Source organism: Dendronephthya gigantea, unplaced genomic scaffold (assembly GCF_004324835.1).
Source record: "Dendronephthya gigantea isolate DGI-Jeju-01 unplaced genomic scaffold, DenGig_1.0 000097F, whole genome shotgun sequence".
Taxonomy (NCBI): domain Eukaryota; kingdom Metazoa; phylum Cnidaria; class Anthozoa; order Malacalcyonacea; family Nephtheidae; genus Dendronephthya; species Dendronephthya gigantea.
This window is the reverse complement of record NW_021163107.1, coordinates 515,207-539,110: the sequence shown is the minus strand read 5'-3', so window position 1 is coordinate 539,110 and position 23,904 is coordinate 515,207. Positions and strand designations below refer to the sequence as shown.

The following is a 23,904-nucleotide window of genomic DNA, read 5'->3' as shown; positions in this document are numbered from 1 at the left end:
TGGAATTTTAGCAGAATTGTTCTTAATTAAATTGTAAAACGGTCCATTTCTCATGAGAGAAATCAGAAAAATGTGAAATCTAAATATAGGCAGTCTTTAAATAATTTTGCTTTACACTGATGCATAAAACACTTCGCCTCACAACAACTCGAAAAGAAACTCGTTGTTTTTATTTCACTCAAAGGCCTTACACACTAAAAAACTTCGCCTAGTTTATGACCCTTGAAATCGGATTCAACTGCGAGAAATTTCTCTCCTTTTGGTCAGCCTTGAGTGTAAAACGAAGTAGGAAAAATAGCACAGTTGACAAGTTTTTTAAAATTTTAACAATTCGATGAACTTACCCCCCACTATACAGCTCTAACAATAAATATCCGCTGAAAGTTTTTTTGTATGGAGTGTGTACGTCATTACACCCGCACTGCTGCAAGCTACATACGTCAGACTCGATAATATTGATTAATTGATATATCTTTTCGATCAAATATGAATACCACAAGAATATACCGCAAACATGCAAGAATAGAGCTATAGCTATAATTGAGCCCACAAGATTGCTCGTATACTAAGAAACGTGACGGGAAATTAGCGAATGAAAAATGCATGCGTGAACGAACGACTATACACGCGTGGAGTTCCTCTTCGTCCACGCGCTTTGCTTCTTAATAGATAATCCAGATATAAATCGTACATTGATATTTGAGAACAATCAGACGAATCAGTATGCTCCACTGTAATATCAGTCTAATGTATATTATCGTCTCTCGGTAATCTAACCGTGGCAAAGCTGATCTAGGATGAATATATGCGGTAAACTGTTCTACCCTTGCTGTCAATATAAAGGCAATTAGAATATTAGAAGTTACAATTCGCAAGCGTTGTTGGATTCAATTAAAACGCAGCAATGTTTGCCTGGATTGTTAGGCACACGAGTATTTACATGTTCGTAGCAGGAGCTATTTTTCTTGAGATAGCGACAGATGCAAGTCCCACAGGATTTCCATACAAAGGTAGGCTATATCTAGATCTTTTGTTTACCTGATATAGTATCATATTTATGTATGTTACCCGCGTGTCTTGTTTTGTGTATTCTTCGCAACGCCAGCGAATAGCTTGCACGTCGAAGGTCATTTAAGACAGGTCAGACGAGCAATTTAAACGTTCATTATATGATTTAGTTGGGATTAAGCTTAGCTGGCAGTAATTGTCTTTTCGAAGACTTCACATATCGACATTTTGAGGTTCAAAAAGACTGTATTTTGTAGCTTCGTAGGTCACAAAGTTAAACAATCGGTCACGGTGGTCTGAGTAAAATGACTGTAGCCATATGATGCTTTTATTGTCATCGCTTCCCAAACAAAAACCCCATGTTGACTTTTGACAAAGTTTAAATGAGATGTAAGCAAATAAACAGTGGGGAGAAAATGGAGCAATGTACAGGGTGCTTATACGTACACGAGAAGACATCTCAAAGTAATTTTATTTTCGCGTTTCATCAATTGCAATTCACAATCAAACATTATGCTGTGTCTGTAATTAATCTTGTCTGCACATTTAGCAGCATCGCTTTAAAATGTCCTCGGCGTGCTAGCTTGTATTGTTCTTGTCTGTATTTGCCTGGACCTGAAAAAGTTGATAATTGTCAACTAGGTTGAAATTAGAAATGCAACTCTTCCATCGGGGACAATCACACACACAGAGTTATACAAACCACGCGCAATTAAGAACACCCGTCTGGCGGTGTGAATACATTGAAACGAATCGTTTCTGACTTTTGTAATTTCTCTATAGTGTGCCCGGGACGACAAAAAGAAGTAGGGACAAGATTGAATAAGAAAAAAGGGAAATATTATTGCCTCGGTTGTGACGAGTTGCGAAATTGCACAAGCGTGTTTGGAAGTGTTCATCTCAAGGGGATAACATTTAATGACAGAAATAAACATTTACGCGAAGAATTGCGGTTTCCAGAGCTTCGAGAGATCACTGGGCATCTAATTGTCACATTTGTGAACGGTGATACAAGCCTGAGTGATATTTTCCCAAATTTGGCAGTCATACATGGCAGAGTTGATAGTCTTTTCGAAGGGTACTCCTTGGTCGTTTATCAAAACAAAGGGCTTCGAAACTTAGGATTGAATTCCTTAACTGTCATCAAACAGGGCGGAATAAAGATTGAATTCAATGAGAAATTATGCTATTTGGATCAAATACGATGGCAATCCTTGAGAAATTATGGAGGAGCTAAGAAATACGAGTTGAGTCTAAAGAGAAATTCGAAAGACTGTTTTGCGCAGTGCTCAAGTATTTGTCATACGCCAAGTGGCCATGGATCATCCGGTCACAAGTACTGTTGGGGAAGAGATACAAAACAGTGTCAGAAATGTGAGTATTTCTGAGAGTTGTGTCATCTTATTTGTGTGAAATATTCTTATTGTCTGGGAGACCTTTTAACTCTTTGTCTTTATCGATTTGTCTGATAATTTTAATAAGCCAACTGTAGGTTGATGGACACTAGAACATGCTCTTACGATGTCCGGCTTATTCTCATTAATTAGTTTTGACATGTGATAAACAGCTTGATAAAACATCCTAACTTGAATATCTTGTCAGCATACAATTCAACAACCTGTTAAGTACATATATTATGCTCACAAGGTAATCACACCATCAAATGATGCTTGGTTTTTGCGATATGAGCAGCCTTTGCAACAGGAACAGCTTGAATGATAGTGCTGATAAACAATATAAACATACTTGAAGTTGAAAATATAAAATATTTGAGATGCGGATGAGCTCCATCTGAGCACTAGGAGTTGAAGCACTCCAGGTTTTATTCATCAGTTTATAAATTCAAGCAGGGTTAGAAAATGGCTTAACATATAAAACTGGGGTATTTTACATGCCTTAACCTTTTCAGTCAGTCGAGACATCCATTGTGAAAGCAGATATTAGATTTTCAAGCACTATTAACTTGTTTATGTTGATTGTAAGTGCTTTTATTAACTATTCCCATGTTTTACCTTCCTCTGAAATAAACTTTTGCCCTCCTTCCACGAAAATCACCAAATAACAAAATACCAAGACCTAAGTTGCAAATTGTGAACATTCCAAATTCAGGTTCACTGTAGGCGGAATTGCCTGAATGCATTTGTACTAAGGGTGTTTGTAAAACATAGGAAGTTTAAATATTGGTAGTAGGGAAACTCTTTTCTATTTTTAGATAGTTTTGCTGTAATGCAAAAATGGCCATGACTTAGAATGCTACAATGTAAATTATTGCACAATGACATTATGTCAAGTCTTTAAGATTATACCTGAGTGTTCTACATTCTATGCCATGGCCCTTTTTAACATTTACAGTATAAGGTTGAATAAAATGCAAAGCATTAAAAATTTAGAATGCACTCAGCTTGATTTACCCAAGCACACAGCTCAATAATATTATGAACAAGGGTCAAAACTCAAAAGCACGTTTCTGGAATATCTTCAAATACAATATGTTATTTAAAGAATTATTGTCTTGAAAATTAAATAAGCAAAACTCCCAGTTCAAACTCCCTGTGCTAGTCATAGAATAGTGATATAAACTATAAAGACTGGATTCAACTTTCAAACCTTGTGCTTTAGCAAGGAATTTTGGCTGACTTTATTATACTGCATCTTTGCGGACTCAGCCTGACTCTTTTGTTCCGTTTAATTGCGTTCATTTCGTCCTCTTTCAACAGTCGTTTGACATAAAGTTTGAAAATTACCTTCATTGTTTGGTAGCTTGCCCGCCTTTTCCCGTTAATATTTAGTCTGTAGCATGCTCCACGTAAATAAAGATCTAGCAGCAAATATAATGAACGAAAACTTTCAAAAAGCACATTTACACGTCGCCATTTTGGTTGCGTTCAGAATCAATGCTTCAAATGTTCTGATTGGCTGGATATATTCACTGATCTGCATATAGTTCAGATAAGAGCGGGAAAAGTGTAGAAAAAAGAGAAATTGCATGAAAAAAAAGAATACTTAGCCCAGTACCAATAATTGGTTTCTGAAGTGTCCGAATTCAAAACTGGTTCATGAAACATGCTGAGCACAGTGCCCTTGTTAAGTACTACCTCAGGAGGTAGTGCCCGTGCCCATGCTCAAATTCATTTAGAAGCGTCATATTCAACTTAAGGGCCTGTTACACGGTGCAATATTTCCTGCAACTTGCAATGCAATTCTTCTTTTAAGAGATGTAAATTTGGCGACTACCAAACTTCTGCCTTCATTGGCGTTTCTTACACTTACATTTTGAAGACTCTTTACTAATTTATATGTCTTTAAAGTAGAATTGCATTGCAAGTTGCAAGAAAAATTGCACCGTGTGTAACATAGCCTTTGCCCTTTAGGCGTGACGGGCACCAGTGCCGGGCACTCAATATGAACGCTGTCTAATAATCCAGTTTTATTAATATAAATGCTAATGGTTTTCGGTGTCCTCTAAATTAAGTTCATTGCAACTAGATATAATTTATAATAATCCATCGCAGGTAGCGCTTATTGCGATTGAATTCGTTAAAAATCATAGGAATCCCAAAGGTGTACGACGCACGCAGGTCAAGACACGTGCGTCGTACAACTTAATTTGAGCCTTTGGGCTTTCTTTGTTAAAAACAAGCGGCTCTTGCAAGATATAGTTCCGAAATGCTTCCGACAGCGTCACAACAACCCACAGTAACACACTCTGCGGTTAAATTCATCGTTTATAAATTAGTTAAATGATGAGGTCATGCATATCTTCATTAGTTCCGCAAAAAGAAAAAAAAAAGAGAAACTATCCACCAAGAAGGCAAGAGGCTGTTATAACAGTTTGCCAAATACGCCAGTTATTCAGCTTATCTATCAAACATGGTTAAGGCTCGTTTTAGGGCTGCTTTCCACTGTCGCGTTTTTTGCACGTACGTATACACGCACGTAAAAGCTCAAAAAACGTGCGTGTAAAAGCTTTTACGTGCGTGTACGTACGTGCAAAAAACGCGACAGTGGAAAGCAGCCCTTAGACGCGTCAAACTCTTCAATGAGATGTGCCAATGTAAATTTTAGCTTAATTCGCATACGATTTGGCACATGGAAAGTTCAACGTCTGAAACAGGCCTAAGTTCTTCATTTTGAAGGTTTCAAACAAAACACAAGAAATGAAGTAAAATACCATTAAAATAGAACTCAGAACGCGCGCAGTGTATACAGACTACGGTACTTTCAATACGAATAAGGTCCTAGCCGACATTCCCACCGCTGTACGTAACGCTAATTGGCATTGTCAAACAAAAAAGGAGGTGGAAAAGGCTCTTACGTTCGAGAGAGTTTTGGCTTAAAATCCGCGGTTAAACTTCGTCCCATTGTGTTTTTCTTTGTTACATACATAGAATAATTAGCTAGCATTATGTAGTTGTATAAATATCACAAAGCAGGCGAATGATTTCAGCAAAAATTGTCCTTATTTACCTTTATGATGGGTGATCTTAGCTTGCTGTTCAATGTCAAAGTCTATTTTTTTTATCAAATGTCAAAGCATGTTTATAGTTGCATAATTACATTAGATCAATCCTTGCATGCATTCCGCAACCCGATTTCCCATAATATGTTTATCTCCTGGCGCTGTATAATGGCTCAATGTCAAACAATTGCCTCTCTGCAAACCTTATGCTCTGTTTGTTGCTGCCAATTGATTGTCTCTGTCGGTGAAACACGACCTTGTTTAGTCCTGTTTTCATCAACTGGGACTGTGACAACTTGAAAACAAGGTTTTCAAAAGAAATCATTGTTAAAAAACTAATTTCTTAATAGTCTCCCCCCTCCCTCCGGGCCCTCGTGTGAAATTGGCTCATTGTCAAACTGCTGGTTTGGACCTGTGCGAACTTACCCACATATTTTTGCTCATAGTCTGTATTTCAAAATGTGGATCAAGTGGATGTGAGGATGGTAGTCAAGAGAAATGTTGTGATAAGGAATGTCTTGGTGGGTGTACTCGAGCTTTCTCTGCAGATCATTGTCATGCTTGCCAACATTTACGCTTGGAAAATGGTTCTTGTACCCGGTCTTGTCCACGTGGATTTAAAGAGGTATTCATTGACAAACCAATCTTCTTTATATTACGTTTCACACATGTATAAACACACGAAGATATAACACATGTCAAAATATAAGAAACTGTGTCATTTCCTTCTAGAGTCATATAAACGCATTGCGAATCCTTTACTGGCCGACTTTCCCCTTATACAATCACCAATTTTTTTCGAGCCGACTGAAATAGTTCCTTTCTTGGCAAAACTGGTGTTGATTTTTGCAAGATTGCAGAAAAAGCCAGCATTCCGCCCGCTGATGATTTGCAACAAAACGTATTAAATGTAAAGGTATTAAAATATGCGTAATAAAAATATTAAAAATTTTGTGTTTCTGCAGCTCGAAAATTTTATCTGCAAAAGAAGATGTCCTTTCGCAATTCCTTTCGTGTTGAATGGTAAATGTTATAAGGAATGTCCCGCTGGCTACACGAGGAACCCGAAGAGAGCCACCTGTGAAAAATGTCCTGAAGATAACTGCCCAAGAAGTTAGTATTTCGCTCTTCAATAAGGCATGTAGGGACGTTCTACACGCAGTAGCGTAGCCAGCCTGACGATTTGTCCCGCTATGCTAATATTTTGGTGTTCATTTACTGTGAAAACAATAAATTTCTAAAGACATGAACAATTATTTAACTCGAAATTTACATAGCGGGACAAAATCATCAGGCTGGCCACGCCACTTGCATGTCTACACAGGACGTGAAAATCAGAGATTTGCAGTTGTAAACAGAGTTGCAAACGTCCAAAACTCCCGTATAGGTCTTCAATTATTCCTTTCTTTTCACGGTGTCTTTTTCAAGCACGTAAGAGAAGTTTACTTTCAATATTATTTCGGGGAAGGGGGTGTAAATGCCGCTAGTCACGTGCTAAGCTATGCGCAGTAACGCAGCATGAGCGACACGAAGACTACGGATACGAATTATGACGTCACAAGGTTTCAACAGCACGATAACAGGGAGCTTTAGCAGTGACTACCTGTACGACTTCGTCATTCGCTTCGTCATGCTTCGTCATTCTTGCGTGTTGTTTGCCTACGTTATATCTGACGAAACTCGAAGTCGTCGAGCTACTCGGAAGCCCAACGACGACGAGTTTCGTCAGATAGCGTAAGAAAAAACCGGCGTTTGGCGCCGTTCTTGAGTCTTGTACTCGTAGTAAATAATATAACATAAAGTAACATGAAAACTGCAGAAAGTAACGTTGACACAATAATATCTCTAAATGCAATATGTCTTTGTAGCTTGTCGACCAGAAAAATTCAAGAGGGGAATAAATATATTGTCATTGTCAGACTCTGCCAAACTCAAGGGATGCACGATTTATTCGGGAAACGTGGCGATCGAAATGCAGAACGTTAGAGGTAAATGCAATCATTCAAAATCATGATGAGAATTACGCCTCACTTTTTATCAGTTACGAAGCATACAGAAATATCACTTTGTCTGCATAACTATATATCTGTGTGTATTACGTACGTCACCGTATTTTGCAGCATTTTTCGCAACAAGTCTTTTTCGTTCTTAATTTATCTTATTATATATTTATATTGTGCTATGAGATATTTTAAAATTAGTATAAACTGTAAACAAAATTTTCTCTCGAAGATATGTAACGATAAACGATGGTACGAGGACCCGTTTACATTTTTTGATGTCATTTTCGTTTTTTCGTGGATTGAAACGAGCGGATAGCCATGAATGTTCTGATGTATCATTGCCTTATTTTAACACCCGTACATTCTTTACTCGTTCACATTCTTCAAAAGAAGAAAATGGTACCAAATATCGCAGCAGGAATATACTGTAATCTTCTGACGTTGTGTTAAAATATGTTTATTCTTTGATCATGCAGGCGGTACAAATATTGCTCAAGTTTTAACGGACCATCTTGGTAGTCTGGAAGAAATCAGAGGGCATGTGGTTGTACGACAATCTACTCCGTTGATATCACTGAATTTCTTTAAAAATTTGAGGAAAATTACCCTGCGGGATAATTTCTCAGGTTTCTCATCTAAAGGGTTAGTATTTTTCGCGCCCATTCTTTGCATCATATATGACACATATTACTTTTTAAAACTACCAATGCGAGGTCAGTATTAAAAATATTTCCCTGGTCTTTTCAGAACGAACCGACTTACAGCATCTAACCAATCAGCTTCCAGTAATTTTATAATGCTAATATTTAATTTCAAAATTACTTCGAGTTGCATCAGAATGTTTTATTCAAATTCCGATCAGATTGGATTCGTATTGAATATAGTCATTCATTTGTCGGACTCGAACTGTCCAATCCAATCCGATGCACACCTCAAATAACGAGTGTGTATATTTTATTTGATATTCCAATGAATATAATTCCTGTTGCGACTAGCGAGGGACATTTTGTCGCTGTCGACAGCAACACTGCTGACTATTACTTGTAAAATACGAAAACTTTGCTCACAATACGATGCATTTTGCCTTTAAATTTTCTTCTAGTTATGCATTGGCGATATTCGACAATCCTAACCTGGAGTCACTTTGGGAATTTCATCCAAATTTTAAGATAAATAACAGAAATCCGAAGACGATTAATGGAATGTTTGTGCAGCTAAATCCACGATTATGCCTTAAAAATATTTATCCATTGGTTGAGGACGTTTTAAAATGGAATAAAAGCGATCCGAATGTTGATATATCTGAGACAACAAACGGAAATGCCAGAAATTGTAAGTTTGTTTTCTGCTTTCTAGTTTTCACAATGATATGAAAATATTTCATCAATTCCTTTTTTGTAAAATGTTGGTGGGGGGGGGGGGGCGTCTGCCCTGCCCCTCCATCCGCCTTTTCAGTTATTTCCAGCTTCTTCCTTTAACAATATAGATTTCTGTCTTTCCCAGCACAATCCTAAAATGCACTACGATTTTAAGATGGTTTGGTATAATTCATTCTTGCCTTCTCTGTTTTAGGTGATGTCAACTTCGTTAATTTAACAATAACAGGACGTCAAAAGTGTTTCAAACCCGGTCTTTGTGTGAAAGTCTCTTGGCCAAACAAAGTCGAAGACTATCGAAATCTTATACTTTATTCTGTTTGGTATAGAGAAACGTGAGTTAAGTTTTTTTAAAGAGGGGTGCAGGGCTGGACTTGGACGATATTTGCAGGGGGAATGTTATTCATATATTCAGTTCTGAGAACTGAATATATGAATAAACACTCCCCCAATTATCGTTCTACTTTCTTCCTGGGGAGGGGGGGGGGTGACAATGGTTTCCACGCATCAGTTCTGCTAGTGTAGGCTACTTTAGTTTAAATTGCTGAAATTTAGCATGTTTCTTTTTTCTCAGCATTAACTTGTATTCATCTTTTGCCAACAAAAATATATTATGTTTTACGAAATACTAACGAAATAATAGAGAGTGCTGAATATAGATCGTGTTGAATATTCTGACTATTTTTATATTTTAAAAACATGGTAATTCAAAATGTAAGCGAAGCGTTTAAACATTTCTGAATGCCACCTTTAAAGATATTCATGTAGAACGAGAGTTATCAGACGTGTTTTCCGTCACAACACGGAAGCCTTCTTTTCATTCCTCAGGTAGTATTTGTAAAAATATTTTCAGTTAAAATATAAATATTTTTTGAATTTCGTACGTTTAGAACAAGTACTGATCTCAATGAGTATGATGATATCGACGCCTGCAACTCAGATCACGTGTAAGTATTGTTGAATATTATGGAAACATCGCTACTTTTTCAATTCGTTGCATTTGGGCAAATGTTCGTGTATATATATTAGCGTAACTTATATGAAGTTCTGATCTTAGTTATGTACCCTCGTGTTGATGTGTTCTAAGCTGATTGTTAATAACAATTCTCAATATTTTGTAGGTGGGAACGTCAAGACGTTTCTTCAAAAAGAAGGTTTGCACCAAATTTGAAGCATTATTGTATTTATATAAGGTTTTTTTTATTTTTTAAATCGAAAAGTAAAACCGAAATTTAAAAAAATGTAGAAAAATTATGAATATAATTTAAACTACATCAAGGATAGCTACGCACCAGATATCCGATCCATTTTTAAACTAGTAACCCCGACTAACTCGCATTTTCAACATATATACATTTGTCCTGAAAATTAACGATTTATTAAATTTGTAAGTTATGTCAACTATTGTTTAAATGATCAGTTTATTAATAGGTTTATTTATTCGATTATCAGTCTTTTTATTCAATTATCAGTCTTATTTTTCGATTGTCAGTCTTATTTACTTTTCGAACACCGAATCCCCCCCCCCCCACCCGCCGAATGTGTCTTCAAAGAGTTTGGATTACCAAAGCTTCTAAGCGCGGCGCGTTACGGGTTTATAAAGTGCTTCCGGTATTCTTTCTGTTTTACTTGTCATTTCATTGAAAACGTAAGATTGCGTCGAATTAAATCCACGTTTTATATATGTCTGGCGCATGCAGAAATGCATATCGTGCATGTCCACGAGTGGTACCAAACGTTACGTTTATCACTTTTTTTCTTTGCAGAGCGATCATCTCAGGGACTGTGTATGGACTAAAAGCACACACGCTGTACGCATTTCGTGTAAATGCCATTGTGATCGGAGGGACTGGTGTCAAGAGTTACATCACTTATTTCAAAACAAGGCAAACAAGTGGGTGCATTAATGTAACCTAATGTGACCAGAACTAATGTGAGAAAAACAAAGAAAAATTCCGCTCCGCGCACCTAGTGGAAAACAGGCTTAACCCTGCAACACGAGCTTAAAATTGCATATAATTACAGGATAAATCCGTCTTGAAAAGTCTCAGTTCGATTCAAAGATTTCTCTGAAGCGTCTGAAAAAAGCGATTGAACTACAATTGATTAAAAGCGATTGAAATAAATTGGTTATTTAAAGCGAAGGAATTCTGCAGCATAGATGATGAAAACAATTATTTTTTTCTATACCACTTCGACAAATTTACTCGTCAACATTTTAAAACTATTTTCGGGGATTGATTTGAGGTCGCTTCACCAATCTGTCGCCATAATTTTCGCCACCCATAATTTATGTTTAAATTAGCATCACCGTTGTGTGTAAATATACTAAAGTAGTTTTATCGTGTTTTAGAACCATCTGTGCCTCGTAGTCACGAGGTTAGTTATTTATCTTCATCCTCGTTGCAAGTGAAGTGGAGGGAGCCTTTCTTTCCTAACGGCGAGATAACGCATTATCTTGTGAAATATAAGGAAATTTCATCATCATATTTATGGGATTTAAATGTTAAGTCGTGCCAAAATATAGACTCGTCCATCGATTTCTATAAGAAGAAGAAAGTAAAAGATAAATGTGAGTACTTCATTGCACTTAGCTCAAAAAAAATCCAGCAATGGACTTGATTAATTATACATGGCGAGTAAAAAAAACCTGACACCTTTGAAATTCAAATTAGCCGCGAACTTATGGCTGGAATTTGACAATTCCCATTGTGTACAATCAACAAGACGTGGTTAATTAATGCGAAAGTGTTTAAACCAATTGAACTAATTCAACGTTCTTTTTTATTACAGAGCTTAGAATGCATTTTAACTCCCAAAGGGAACAAACTTTATGTTCAAGGTTAATTAATGGGTTCAGTTATTTCATATGCTTCGTATACCCATAAGATATTTTAGGCAACTTCTGTCATATTACAGCCGATTACAGACGCATTGCAGCTAATTTGAATTTCAAAGGTGTCAGTTTTTTTACTCATCCTGTATACGGGGCGCATAATACGTCATTCAGAGCTATAAACTTTTAACACACGGATTAATTTTAAATTTAATACACCTTAAGTCCTTAATAACAACGTACCGTCACTAAAGTTCTTAAAAATGAACCGAAATTAAGACTAATCAACTGGCGATCGAACACTTATTTCATTTTATATATTTTTAGATTAATTATTTTAATTTTTTAAATATTTTTTATATTTTTATATATTTTTAAATTAATTATTCTTCATTTCGTCCGGGTGAAATATCTTGTGAGAGTTAAGCCCATGTTACACGGTGCAATTTTTCTTGCAACTTGCAATGCAATTCTACTTTTGAGAGTTGTAAATTAGTGAAGAGGCTTCAAAATGTTAGTGTAAGAAACGTCATGGAGTGTAATAAAGACAAAATTTCGGTAGTTGCCTATCTCTCAAAAGAAGAATTGCATTGCAAGTTGCAAGAAAAATTGCACCGTGTAACAGGGCCTTTAGTGTAGACTTATCGGTAAACAACACACGTATTATGTTTTAGTGACGTCAGGAAACCAAACTTGCCCTGTCAATTTAACCTGCAACTGTGATAACGAGAAAGATGAAAAACAAAGTCTTGATCTAAAGGAAGCGTTGTTTGCGAAAGAATTTCAGGATAAAATTTTACAAGAAGTGTTTAAAAAAAATGATACAAACAACAATAAAATCACTACAACTCCCCGGCCTTGTGGTAATTACAGTAAGGTATGCATATTTACAAACGTGATCAAATTAAAGATTAGTTCTGGAGGTTCAAAAGGGTCAAAACTATTTAGAAAATACTTCTATTAATATCACCTAATATTTTTCCCGTCAAAATAACCCAAGAACTATACTCTTTTTAGTGTTGCAGTATTAGAGCTCACAATGTATTTATGTGAGCAATCACGTGCAACTCACGTCGTAGATGGTGTTAACGTGACGTCGTAACGCATGTTAATGAACTGTTCAAAGCCTCGTTGTTTAATCCAACCTATTTGAAAACCATCTCCAGATTAATTAAAAAACTGCATAAAAATTTGAAACCTCACGAGAGCCATATTTTTTAATCTGAATATTATCAATATTTTTAGAATTCTTCATGTTCAACCCAGCGACCAAATACACAAGAATTATCAACATCAATTTCCACGACACCTACATCGGTGTTATCCACAACCACTGCCCCTCTTGTTATACTGAATACCACCCAACAGACTATTATTTTAGAGGGATTGAAATATTTCACCGAATACAGTGTTGAGGTAAGAAAATCTTTGAATTAGACTCACTATTCTTGCTTTTTTTCCAGCTATAAAATAGAATCCCGCTGTTATTTAAATAAAACTAGATTTGAAACGAGTTATAGAATCAATATAAAGGATCTGCTGAAAAACCTATTGTTTTTATATGGGCTGGTTTCCAGTCCATATAAAAGAGGAAAATTATCCTCCGGATCAGACAGTATCGTTTAATTCTTTTGTGCTTAAGGCAATTAGCTTTGTGAAGAACACATGGATAACATAAACTTTTCTGTCCGATACGGCAAATGAGTAATGAGTAATAATTAACCATTGAAACCAGCCTTATATGGGCTACGGCAAATGAGTAATGCATCGTGAAACTTCATTCATATATTTCTAATGTTCAGGTATGTGCGTGCAACTCTGGAGCTGGTTGTGGAGAAAACAGAGGATATGTAACGCAGTGTTCAACTGTCCTTGGAAGAACTGGAAAGAGTGGTAAGTCTTTCTTACCAAGACTTATAAATAATGGGATTTTAAAAGGTCTTTTCACACGATCCAATTTTGTCAGATTCAATTCACTTTGAATGCATGGATGTTTTATATCAGGCTGTTGACTTAATTGCAAAGTATATGGGGGCAGGAATTCGACTAAAGCTATTGCACTAATGCGTTATCAATAAAAACCTACATTCCATATGCTAGAAGTGAATTGGGTCCGACAAAGTTGAATCATGTTATGTGAACGGGCCTTTATATCTACAACGCGACCGACGCGTCCTCGATACAAACGATTTTTTCATGTAAGACAAATATAACGAATAATTTTCGGTCCGAGGATTATATATACTAGACGTTAGTTGTTCTCCAGCAAGCGTTATCATTATCTTGTGTTTTAAGTTTAAATTGACACCGGTCGTGCTGTAGACCTTGGAGTCTATAACATACATAGAACCCTATAACATTACTTTATCTTTCTATCTATCTTCGCTACCAGACAACTGTCCTGTTCTAGATTCCCTAAATTGCATGGTTTCTATCATGGTTTCTACCATCACGCATTGCGCTTGCAAGCTAAACGGGAGAGGTATAATATGTAAATCTCCTTTTTTCATGACATTAGATACGGCGGATGATGTTGGTGATACCCTAGAGTTTGACGCATATAACGATTCTAAGCAGGTAAAGTTATGGAAGGTTACGATGTAAGACAAAACGCCTAACGAGTTTCGAGTATTATTATTGCATGCGAGGTCATTCAAATCCTGGTGCTTAACTTGTCGTTTGCGTTTCAACAGTTTACGTTAGAATGGAAGGCTCCTGATAGACCGAACGGAAAGGTCTTAAGATACGATGTCTGGATTCAGTATAAACCAATCAAGGGAAATGAAACGGTATGTCAATAAAAACTTTTCAATCAATTCATATTTTATCATTCTTTATGACCTTCTAATATATTTGAATAACATGCACGATTAATTTGTAGTTTCTGATGAAAATACTTTCAATTCGTATCTAGGTTGATGATCAACAGTGTGTGACCGTTGCTCAGTATACTAAAATTGGAGCTTCATTTGGTGATTACACAGCAAGAGTAAGGGCTATAACACCTGTTGGAAATGGTTCCTGGAGTAACCAGGTCAACTTTAGAATTGATGAAAAAATCACACCACCGGGTAAGTGGGTAACTGAACTCTGATACTACTTTGATACCGTCTCTATCTTTATCTTAATAATTTTTTACATTAATCTAGCTAATAATACTAACATAATACTGATTTTTACTGCACCAACTTCATCCGTAAAAAACCTAAAAATTGGGCACAATGCATGTATATGAGGCTCAAATCTGATTGCTCTTTTGCTTTGGTAAAAAAAAACGGAATGGAAGGCCATTATTAAATCTACTTTGATCTCTATATATGTTGCCCGGGGATGAATGGTTGAACGTATAACAACTTCGTCGCTTTTAGAAAAGAAAGAAACATTCCCGAGATAAATTTATTAGCAAATCAACATTTTCAGAAGTAATGTTCACCCACAAAACTGGCCTTTTCCTGACTACGTTAAGAAATAAACCTGTCATTTGTTTTGAATAAAAAATTGAGTGTTTGTGTCCAACTTTATCGTCGTTTCAGGAATTGAAGCTCAAAAGGAAGACGCCAACTTTGTGACTGTTGTTGGTGTCAGCGTTGGCGCCATTCTGTTTGCTCTTGTAGTTTTTGTTGTTCTTACGTTTTCGTTGATAAAAAGGTATGTTGACGTTGAGCTTATTCGTACAGGGTTGGTTGTACTAGGAATTGCCTGGGGGGTGCGTACTCCCGTCGGCCAACTGCAGAGGTGGTGCAGAAGGGTTCACGTTTGGCTAATTTACAGAAATCGGTAGTGAATAAGTATTTTAGTGTAGTTAAAACTTTCGAGTGTTCTGCGGCTCTGACACTCTGCTAATCGTCTCATTTTTATGATTTTATGAACAAACAAACATTCTAATATTTCTGACAACTTCGGGTTGTATCACAACCGATGTTTGGCAACTGGTCTGCAACTCCCCCCCCCGAATTATTATTGAAAGTATTTTCGCATACTTGGCGTTCAAGATTAAGACGATGCTGTGAATAAACTTGCCTTTTTTGAACCTTTACTGTAAATGTACTAAAGTAATTTTGCGCATAACATCAATTTCCGGCCTCATGAATCTTTGATGTACTTTTAAGAGTGTTTAAGGTACCTTGAAGTGGGTATATTATGATAATGAAACATCCAATTAATTTGGCACTTAACATCAAGTACAGAGTCATACTCTACGATGTTCATATTTCATATTGCGCTCATGCCTGCCATTCATTTTCATGATTTTTAAAGAAACCGTAAATTTCGAACACACGGGTCACCCGTGCTGTTTTCATTACTAGAACAAACATCGCAATGTTAGGATTTTCATGACAAACTTGTTTCTTTGGTAAAGTACACTGGAAGCAACTGTGGATATATTTGTTTTCATTTTAGACACAAGAAGAGTAAACATGGAGCCGGAGTTCTTTTTTCTTCAACTAATCCGGAATACTGGAACTGCTCGGACGGTAAGAAAAAAGCATTTGATTTGGCACATGAAAAGTCCGACGTCTAAAACAGGCCTAATTTCCCAATCAAAATACTACCGTTTGTTTGAAAAGCTTTTTCTCCCCTCAAATATTAGTATATGTTCCGGATGAGTGGGAAGTGCCACGCGGTGATGTCACTCTAATACGTGAACTTGGCAATGGTTCATTCGGAATGGTGTGGGAAGGGGAAGCTGTTGGAATATTACCTGGCGTTCATTCTTGCAAAGTTGCCGTCAAGGTATGTTTGAAATCGATTCGTTTAACTTTTCACAAAATGTGTTTAGATGGAAGTTAATTCAATAAAGAAAATATAGGAGAGCACAGACTCTTCCAACACTCTTTCTTTCATTCCAACCACACTGAGTGGTCTATCCCATTTTCCTTTAGTTTAATTCATGAGTTAAGGTACTAAATAACATCTTTAGAATGACAGTAAGGTGCCATTTGCTGGAGTTCCACTTACATATAGTGAAATGGTTCCATAGCGAACTATTTGTATATTTTCTTTAGTTTAGAACAGTCAAGTTGAGAAACTTACATATTGGATTTGCTTTCATTTCTTTAGACTGTAAGTGATACCAGTTCCATTCGAGACAAAGTTGAATTTTTGAAAGAAGCTTCGATTATGAAGTAAGTTTGGCCTTGCATTGACCGTTACATTGAAACTATGACTTAAACCACAGGTAGCCCGCAATCGGATTTGCTTTTAGTTAAATATTTTTAAGATACATTCTATGCAAAACGACATGAAGTAAAAACTTCCTTCATTCACTGCTGACATATTATCGCATGCGCCAATTCGTGCGGTGCAGTGTGACCTTTATGTATATATTAATATAAGGTTGGCAACTCTTTGTCGTATTTCACATTTACGAATTACATACACAAACTTACACATGAAAATACTCGTACTTAAACACAAAGATATACACAAAAAACTAAATCTATGTGGGAACTGACTCTCCTAAAACATTTCCGAAACATTTGTTTGTCTTTAAAGCCATTGCAAATATGTGAAATTTACGAAAATAGAAACACTTTTTGGTTGAATTTTTTGAAAAGCTGTCGGGATCCCATCACCCTGCCCTACGTCACAGCAAACACGCAATATGATTGGCTTAGTTTTGAATTTTGAAATTTGTTTACGTTAACGGGATTCAACCAGCCAATCATATTGCGTGTTTGCTGTGACGTAGGGCAGGGTGATGGGATCCCGACAGCTTTTCAAAAAATTCAACCAAAAAGTGTTTCTATTTTCGTAAATTTCACATATTTGCAATGGCTTTAAAGACAAACAAATGTTTCGGAAATGTTTTAGGAGAGTCAGTTCCCACATAGATTTAGTTTTTTGTGTATATTTTTGTGTTTAGGTTCGAGTATTTTCATGTGTAAGTTTGTGTATGTAATTCGTAAATGTGAAATACGACAAAGAGTTGCCAACCTTATATTAATATATACATAAAGGTTACACTGCACCGCACGAATTGGCGCCTGCGATAATATGTCAGCAGTGAATGAAGGAAGGCGACACTTCATGTCGTTTTGCATAGAATGTATTTAATATTTAACTAAAAGCAAATCCAATAGCGGGCTACCTGTGCTTAAACTACGATTTAAATTAATGACAAAAATTCCACAAATTTATGCTCTACTAACTATACTAATTTATACTATTTGATGTGGTTGATGTTAACAACTTTTTAACTTATTGAATTTAATTATTGAACAACTTAATTATTGTTAATCTTAATTCACTATAGAGCATTTAATTGCAATCATGTTTTGCGGTTACTTGGAGTGGTTTCTGCCGGTGATCCAGTCCTAGTGATCATGGAACTGATGGAAAATGGTGACCTGAAAAGTTTTTTGCGGAAACGCAGACCGGTGAGAAAATTATTTGAACTTTTTTAGGGGCTGTTTTCATGAGCCCGGTTACCCGAGATTCAACGAAGCGTGAGAGGACTTTGAGGTATTGAATTAACTCTTTATGACACCAAACAAGCACATTGTATTGTTTTGGTGATTATACGACTGCCAGGGTCATGTTATCTGCTCATTTCAATACCTCAAAATCATCTCACGCTTGTTGGATCTCGGGTAACCGGGCTCATGTAAACAGCCCTTAAAGCCATTCCTCATTATTTAGCAACATGCGCAGGGGCGTAACTAGAACGGTAATTCAGTTCTGCCCGACGGATTTCTATTGTAAGCTGTTGTAGCACCCCCCCCCCAATTATCGTTCTAGTTACGCCACTGTACATGCGATTTGTGATAGGCAAATACTGTAGTGAATATATCTCACATTTGACGAGCTTTTGTGTTTGCACTTCGTCGGTCAAATGTGTGAAAAATGTTGACATGTCACGACTATTTTATCACATCCAGGATTCAGAGGAAGATTGTTCTCTTCCGCCGCCGACAAATGTTGAACTGTTTCAAATGGCCGCTGAGATTGCGGATGGAATGGCGTATTTGGCTGATAGAAAGTTTGTTCACAGGTAAAATGCATACATCTGGTTTTGTATACAGTTTTTAACAAGCTACACAATTACATGGTGTACTTTTTATGATTACACTTAAGGTATTGATAAAACGGACGTTTTATCTCTCTGAATGTGCACAATATGAGTACCATATATAGTTCATATACTTGATATAATATTATCGATATGAGTAAATCTAAATCGCGCACCAAGTGAAGCCACAGCTTGGTGAACATAGACGGCAGCTATGTAAGGTTTAACTGTATATTGAGATCAGTGGCATCATCTTGCTAAGATAGCGCCGAGTGGCTTCAGAGTTCGCATTGAATAACAGACATGCGCTAACTAGGGATTACTCATGCGGATTGTAAATGCTAAAGATGCGATCACATTTTGGCCCTGGTTATAAATATCGCATGCTTATAGTCACAATTTTCTGAAAGCAATCGTCTAAACTGCTTCAACTTATATGCAATAACGAATCGAATCTTTTATATACAGAAGGATGTTAAAAAAGAATGAATGAAAAATATTTTTTGTTCATAAGTAAAGTTCTTTTCCTGATGTGTTTTTATTCCATGTTCATTTAGAGATCTTGCTGCAAGAAATTGTATGGTATCAGGCAATCACACGTGCAAAATTGGAGGTAAGCTAGTCTTTCATATCCTTCACAACTAAGCCTCGCGGGACGTGGTCAGGGCCGTAGCTAGAAGCTTAATTGGGGGGGGGGGTATATTCATTTATTCATCGTATGCTCGACTTTTTTCTTTTGTACGCTATTGTTCCTGCGATAGGTAAACATGAATATATGAATATACACCCCCCCCCCAATTAAGCGGTCTAGCTACAGCCCTGATTGTGTTAGAGGACTAAAGGAAGCGTGATGGCAATGGGAAACGTTAGAGCTGAGAGCAACTTTGAAAAAAGTTCAACGGACCAATTGTTACATGTGCAAAGTGTAACCTGTAGTCTCATTGAAAGCGCAATAAATTGTATGTCGTTTTAGAGTCATGCAGTCATATTTTGGACCACGTCGAGTTTTTCCAGTTTCTCGCTTTATTATGAGAAAAAGGTCTCCTGCAGGGGGATTATCTTATTGCTGGTGTGCCAGTGGCCCGTGCTTTAAATGACGAGCAAAATATTAGACTACATGCTATGTTTTTAAAAATTTCCCATCATTCTCTCCTAACTTATTTTCCTTTTAGTCGGAGCTTAGCTCTAGGTTGAATGAATAGTTTCATTATAGTGTATTATTTCCTGCGTTTAATCTTCATATTTGTGTTTCAAGATTTTGGACTAGCACGAGATGTGTACGAAACAGATTACTATCGAAAAGGCACTAAAGGTATGATTTATGAAATTTTAACTCTAAAAGTTTTTTAAACAACCACAACAACTCAGTTATCTTGAATATTGCATTTACCCATATATACCCACATGGATTTTTTTATTTTCATTTTTATTTTGATCAACGTAATGTAATCCTGTTCGTTGATTTCCTAACTGCAGTACATGTAATTCTGGAGTTACATGGACATGGTTAATTGTGATCAAAATTTTCCAGGTTTTTTGCCAGTTCGCTGGATGTCTCCAGAGTCTTTGAGAGATGGAGTATTTTGCAGTGCTTCTGATGTTTGGTAAGCTAAGTTACTAAACCTTTGCGGACATGCAAGCCAATGAACCCATACAGTATCTGCCTATATTATTAGCCAATGGACGACTTGCGCTTACGACATGAAATTACGAAATGAAAAACGGAAAAGCCTGAAAGGCAAATTTGAATATTGTACTCATAACATATCTGCATGTAATTTTAAGGGTAAACTATTGCAATATGCGTACCATTCTACTAATGCGGATTTCATGCATGCATTTCGTGTTTGTTTCAAGTGCAAATGCATTTCTTGTAATATAACAATATAATAATATTGACCTCGCTTTTCTCTGTCTCGAACCGATCGAGTCTTCGAACAAAGCTCGCCCGACGGAGAAGAGACCTCGTCAGAAACCTTGCGCACGCTTAGTGAAAAGTTAATATTGAACTATAATCCCAAACTATAAACCTATATTAAAGCTTGCTTTTCACCAAACGATTATCTAATCGCACTGAAAAGGTAATGCAAAAGACAGGCAACTAATCAAAACAGGTCATGAATTAATCTTTATTGATCAGGTCATATGGCGTAGTTCTCTGGGAAATGGCGACGTTAGCCGAACAGCCGTATCAAGGAAAATCCAATGAGGAAGTAATGAAGTTTGTTCTGGGCGGAAATATTATGGATATTCCTGAATCGTATCCAAGAAAGTTGTAAGTATTATGACTGATTCGATTTCAGCGTCTTAATTTATCCAACGACAGAATTTCTGATTGTGGAAAAAATAGCTCAGGACTCAGGAGAAACGATTTTTAAGTCACCCGAAGTCACCTCTCATCGTGTTTCTCTACTTTTATCACTCCATCATTCACTTTTAATGCATATTGCACTTTTTGAATAATAGACAACTTTTGATTTGGGCACCAAAAAGGAAATTTCCGAAAAGTGCATACTAAATTTAGTAAAATTAGCAAGTTTGGCTGCAAAATATTGTAAAGTACGGAAAATATAGCCATACGAAGTTGGAAATTTTGTATTTTTTTTACTACGGCCGGAAGTGTGTAACTAAATTAGTTAAACGCTTCCGGCGGTTACTAGTAAAAATGTATACAAAAATTGGCTACTTGGCATGGCTATATTTTCCGTAATTTACATTACGCTACATTTTGCGGCCAAACTTGATAATTATACTAACTTCGGTATGCTCTTTCAATTTCCTTCTTGTTGCCTAGATCGTAAGTTGGTCTATATTATGCAAAAGTCCATTAATCACTTTAAATATAATTTACTTTACCTAATATTTTCCCAGGTTGGAAATAATGTTGCTCTGCTGGCAACAAAAACCTGGAAATAGGCCTACCTTCCTGTCTATTGTCGAAAACCTTGAAGGATATCTCACATTAGACTTCACTGAGAGATCATTTTATCACAACGGTCGACCAAGAAAAGAAACTGACTCGAGCAGTCTCGTCAGCCTCGGCACAGAAAACGATAATTTGTCAGAATTACCAGATTTTCTCGCCGACCATGCTCCTAAAAGCCCAATTCCGAGAGAGAGCTTTGTGTAGCATTGGAGACACTGCGATGAAAATATCAGGCATGCGGTAAACCACACTGGATTTCCCTGGAGGAGATCAGAAGATGATATCCGACGTGCGATAAGATTAGCGATGATATCCGATAGTAATTTAACCTTATAATCTGCGGATAAACCATACTATATCCAAAATCTATCCGATTGATTGTATTCGCCTTTTCGGAAATATATTACCAAAATAGTCCCCGCGTATATTTAATACGCTATCACAATTAAAACCAGGGCCGCACAGAGAATGTTAGGGGCCCGGGGCAAAAGTCTCGCGAGAAAAATGCATCAGAATAAAATGGCGTAGCTAGTTCCTGTAACATAGCTCCACTGTGATGCCGCCCGATCAATAATGACTTAATGTATCGCCTGAAGCTTGAGTGGTGTTCGTAAGGTATCTTAAAGCTTGGGGGATAATAAAGCAATCGAAAGGGTGGGGTCATACTCCCCGAAATTCTGATACTTGGGGTGCAGCACAAGCGATTTCCTTATGGTTTTGGGTGAAATTTTCACCATATTAAATACAGTATATTGTTTATTCTATTTAGCAATTAGTCGCCGAGGTGGTTACAAGTGACTATCACTTCAGAGACAGTGAATCTTGACCAATCAGAATGCAGGAAAATCAATAGCCATGCATGCACCTCGAAATTAAACTATAAACCCCCCACCTGCCAACGAGAACTATGCATATTTCCAAGAATTGTTTAATGATATCCCTGCGATACCTAATGCATGGCCTGGGTGGCCCCCTATCAGCTTGGTGCCCGGAGAAGATTGCCGTTTTTGTCCTACCCCCTGCCCTCTTCTGTGCGGCCTTGATAATAACTTAATAAATGGTTATACCCACGCCTATAGATTTTATAATTATCTGCGTAATTTTTACTTAATTACTTTCGTAATTATATCAATCAAAATATAGTTAGGTAGTAAATTGGTAGTAAATTCACTAAATTATTGAATATTAGACAAATATGTGGTATCATATAAATATAATGTAGATATTAAATGAAATTGACGAAGGCCAAAAAGTTATGGCTGATAACGGTCAACGGACTTGAATAAAGCAGGGATTATCTGCGTTTCTCTGCAAGCATTTAGACAACACTTCTGTGTTCAATCAGTCTTATTTCGTAAGATTAGTAAGATAAGACACAAGTAAGATTTCTACGGGGATTCTGATATGCAAATATTTTTGTCTTTTGTGTTTCTACTGTTTACTTACTATAGTCTGCGACAATCTCAATTGAGTGAGTTTATATTTTGGCGTTAAAAAGCCTAGTTATCTCCTTTGACGTATAAGTTCCCGCTTTTTTTAAGTCAGTTGTCTGGACTAGGTATAAATTACACTGTATATAGACCGAACTTAATTAAATGCAGTACTGGATTAGAATTATCTTTGTATTCTATTTTTGTACTTGTACAATAAATTCCGTAAGCACATTTGTTGTTGTCGTGTTCAGCGTTCTCACTTTTAAGGAAATTTCCTTAGAAAAGTTTGACTCTATCGAGGGGAGACAAGAGTATTTGATATGCTCTTTTCAAATGTTTTGTCTCAGGTTATTTAAAGCATCCTCTCCCATAGTAAAAAGTTAGCATACTTAAATTGAAAGAGCCCTGGTCGTGTTTGCAATCCGACATGGCTATAGCATTCTGATTGGCTTAGCTTAAAAACGTCATTTTGACGAAGAAAGGAATTATGGAATCAATTATATATCCAGGTGCACTTGCGCTCAATATTTTACCAAAAACAGCCAGTAATACAGTGAAAATATTAAACGTTTGCATATTTTTGTTATTATAAAGTTATGGCAGGCAATGCTGTGAAACAATAATTATACTATTCGTTCTCTGAAATTGCGGAAAAGTACTGGGAAGAGACGTTAAATAAAACTCCATTTACAATTTGAAATATCTTTTGAAACATACTTTATTTCGCTTTTAAATTTATGTCAGGGCTATAGTTCTATAACTAGGCATAATTCCAAAATTTCAAGTAGTTTCATAAAGAATATCAAAAGAATAATCGATTTTAATCCAGCAGAATGGATTTCTAACCACCG

At 36.6% G+C, this 23,904-nt stretch overlaps 1 protein-coding gene across 1 annotated transcript; it reads left to right on the top strand.

Annotated features, from left to right (window-relative positions):
- Positions 1–342: 342 nt before the first annotated feature.
- LOC114534122 (insulin-like peptide receptor) lies at positions 343–23,395 on the top strand. Its single transcript, XM_028555668.1, has 29 exons — positions 343–1,010; positions 1,792–2,382; positions 5,914–6,092; positions 6,433–6,580; positions 7,336–7,455; positions 7,947–8,112; positions 8,573–8,802; positions 9,043–9,181; positions 9,737–9,793; positions 9,968–10,000; positions 10,613–10,740; positions 11,200–11,418; positions 12,357–12,559; positions 12,928–13,098; positions 13,485–13,575; positions 14,201–14,259; positions 14,376–14,471; positions 14,597–14,753; positions 15,216–15,330; positions 16,084–16,157; positions 16,274–16,416; positions 16,744–16,808; positions 17,939–18,062; positions 18,564–18,676; positions 19,252–19,307; positions 19,950–20,006; positions 20,226–20,298; positions 20,835–20,969; positions 21,566–23,395. The coding sequence occupies exons 1-29, from the start codon at positions 905–907 to the stop codon at positions 21,822–21,824; spliced, it is 4,107 nt and encodes a 1,368-aa protein (XP_028411469.1). The 5' UTR covers positions 343–904; the 3' UTR covers positions 21,825–23,395.
- The last annotated feature ends 509 nt before the right edge of the window (positions 23,396–23,904 follow it).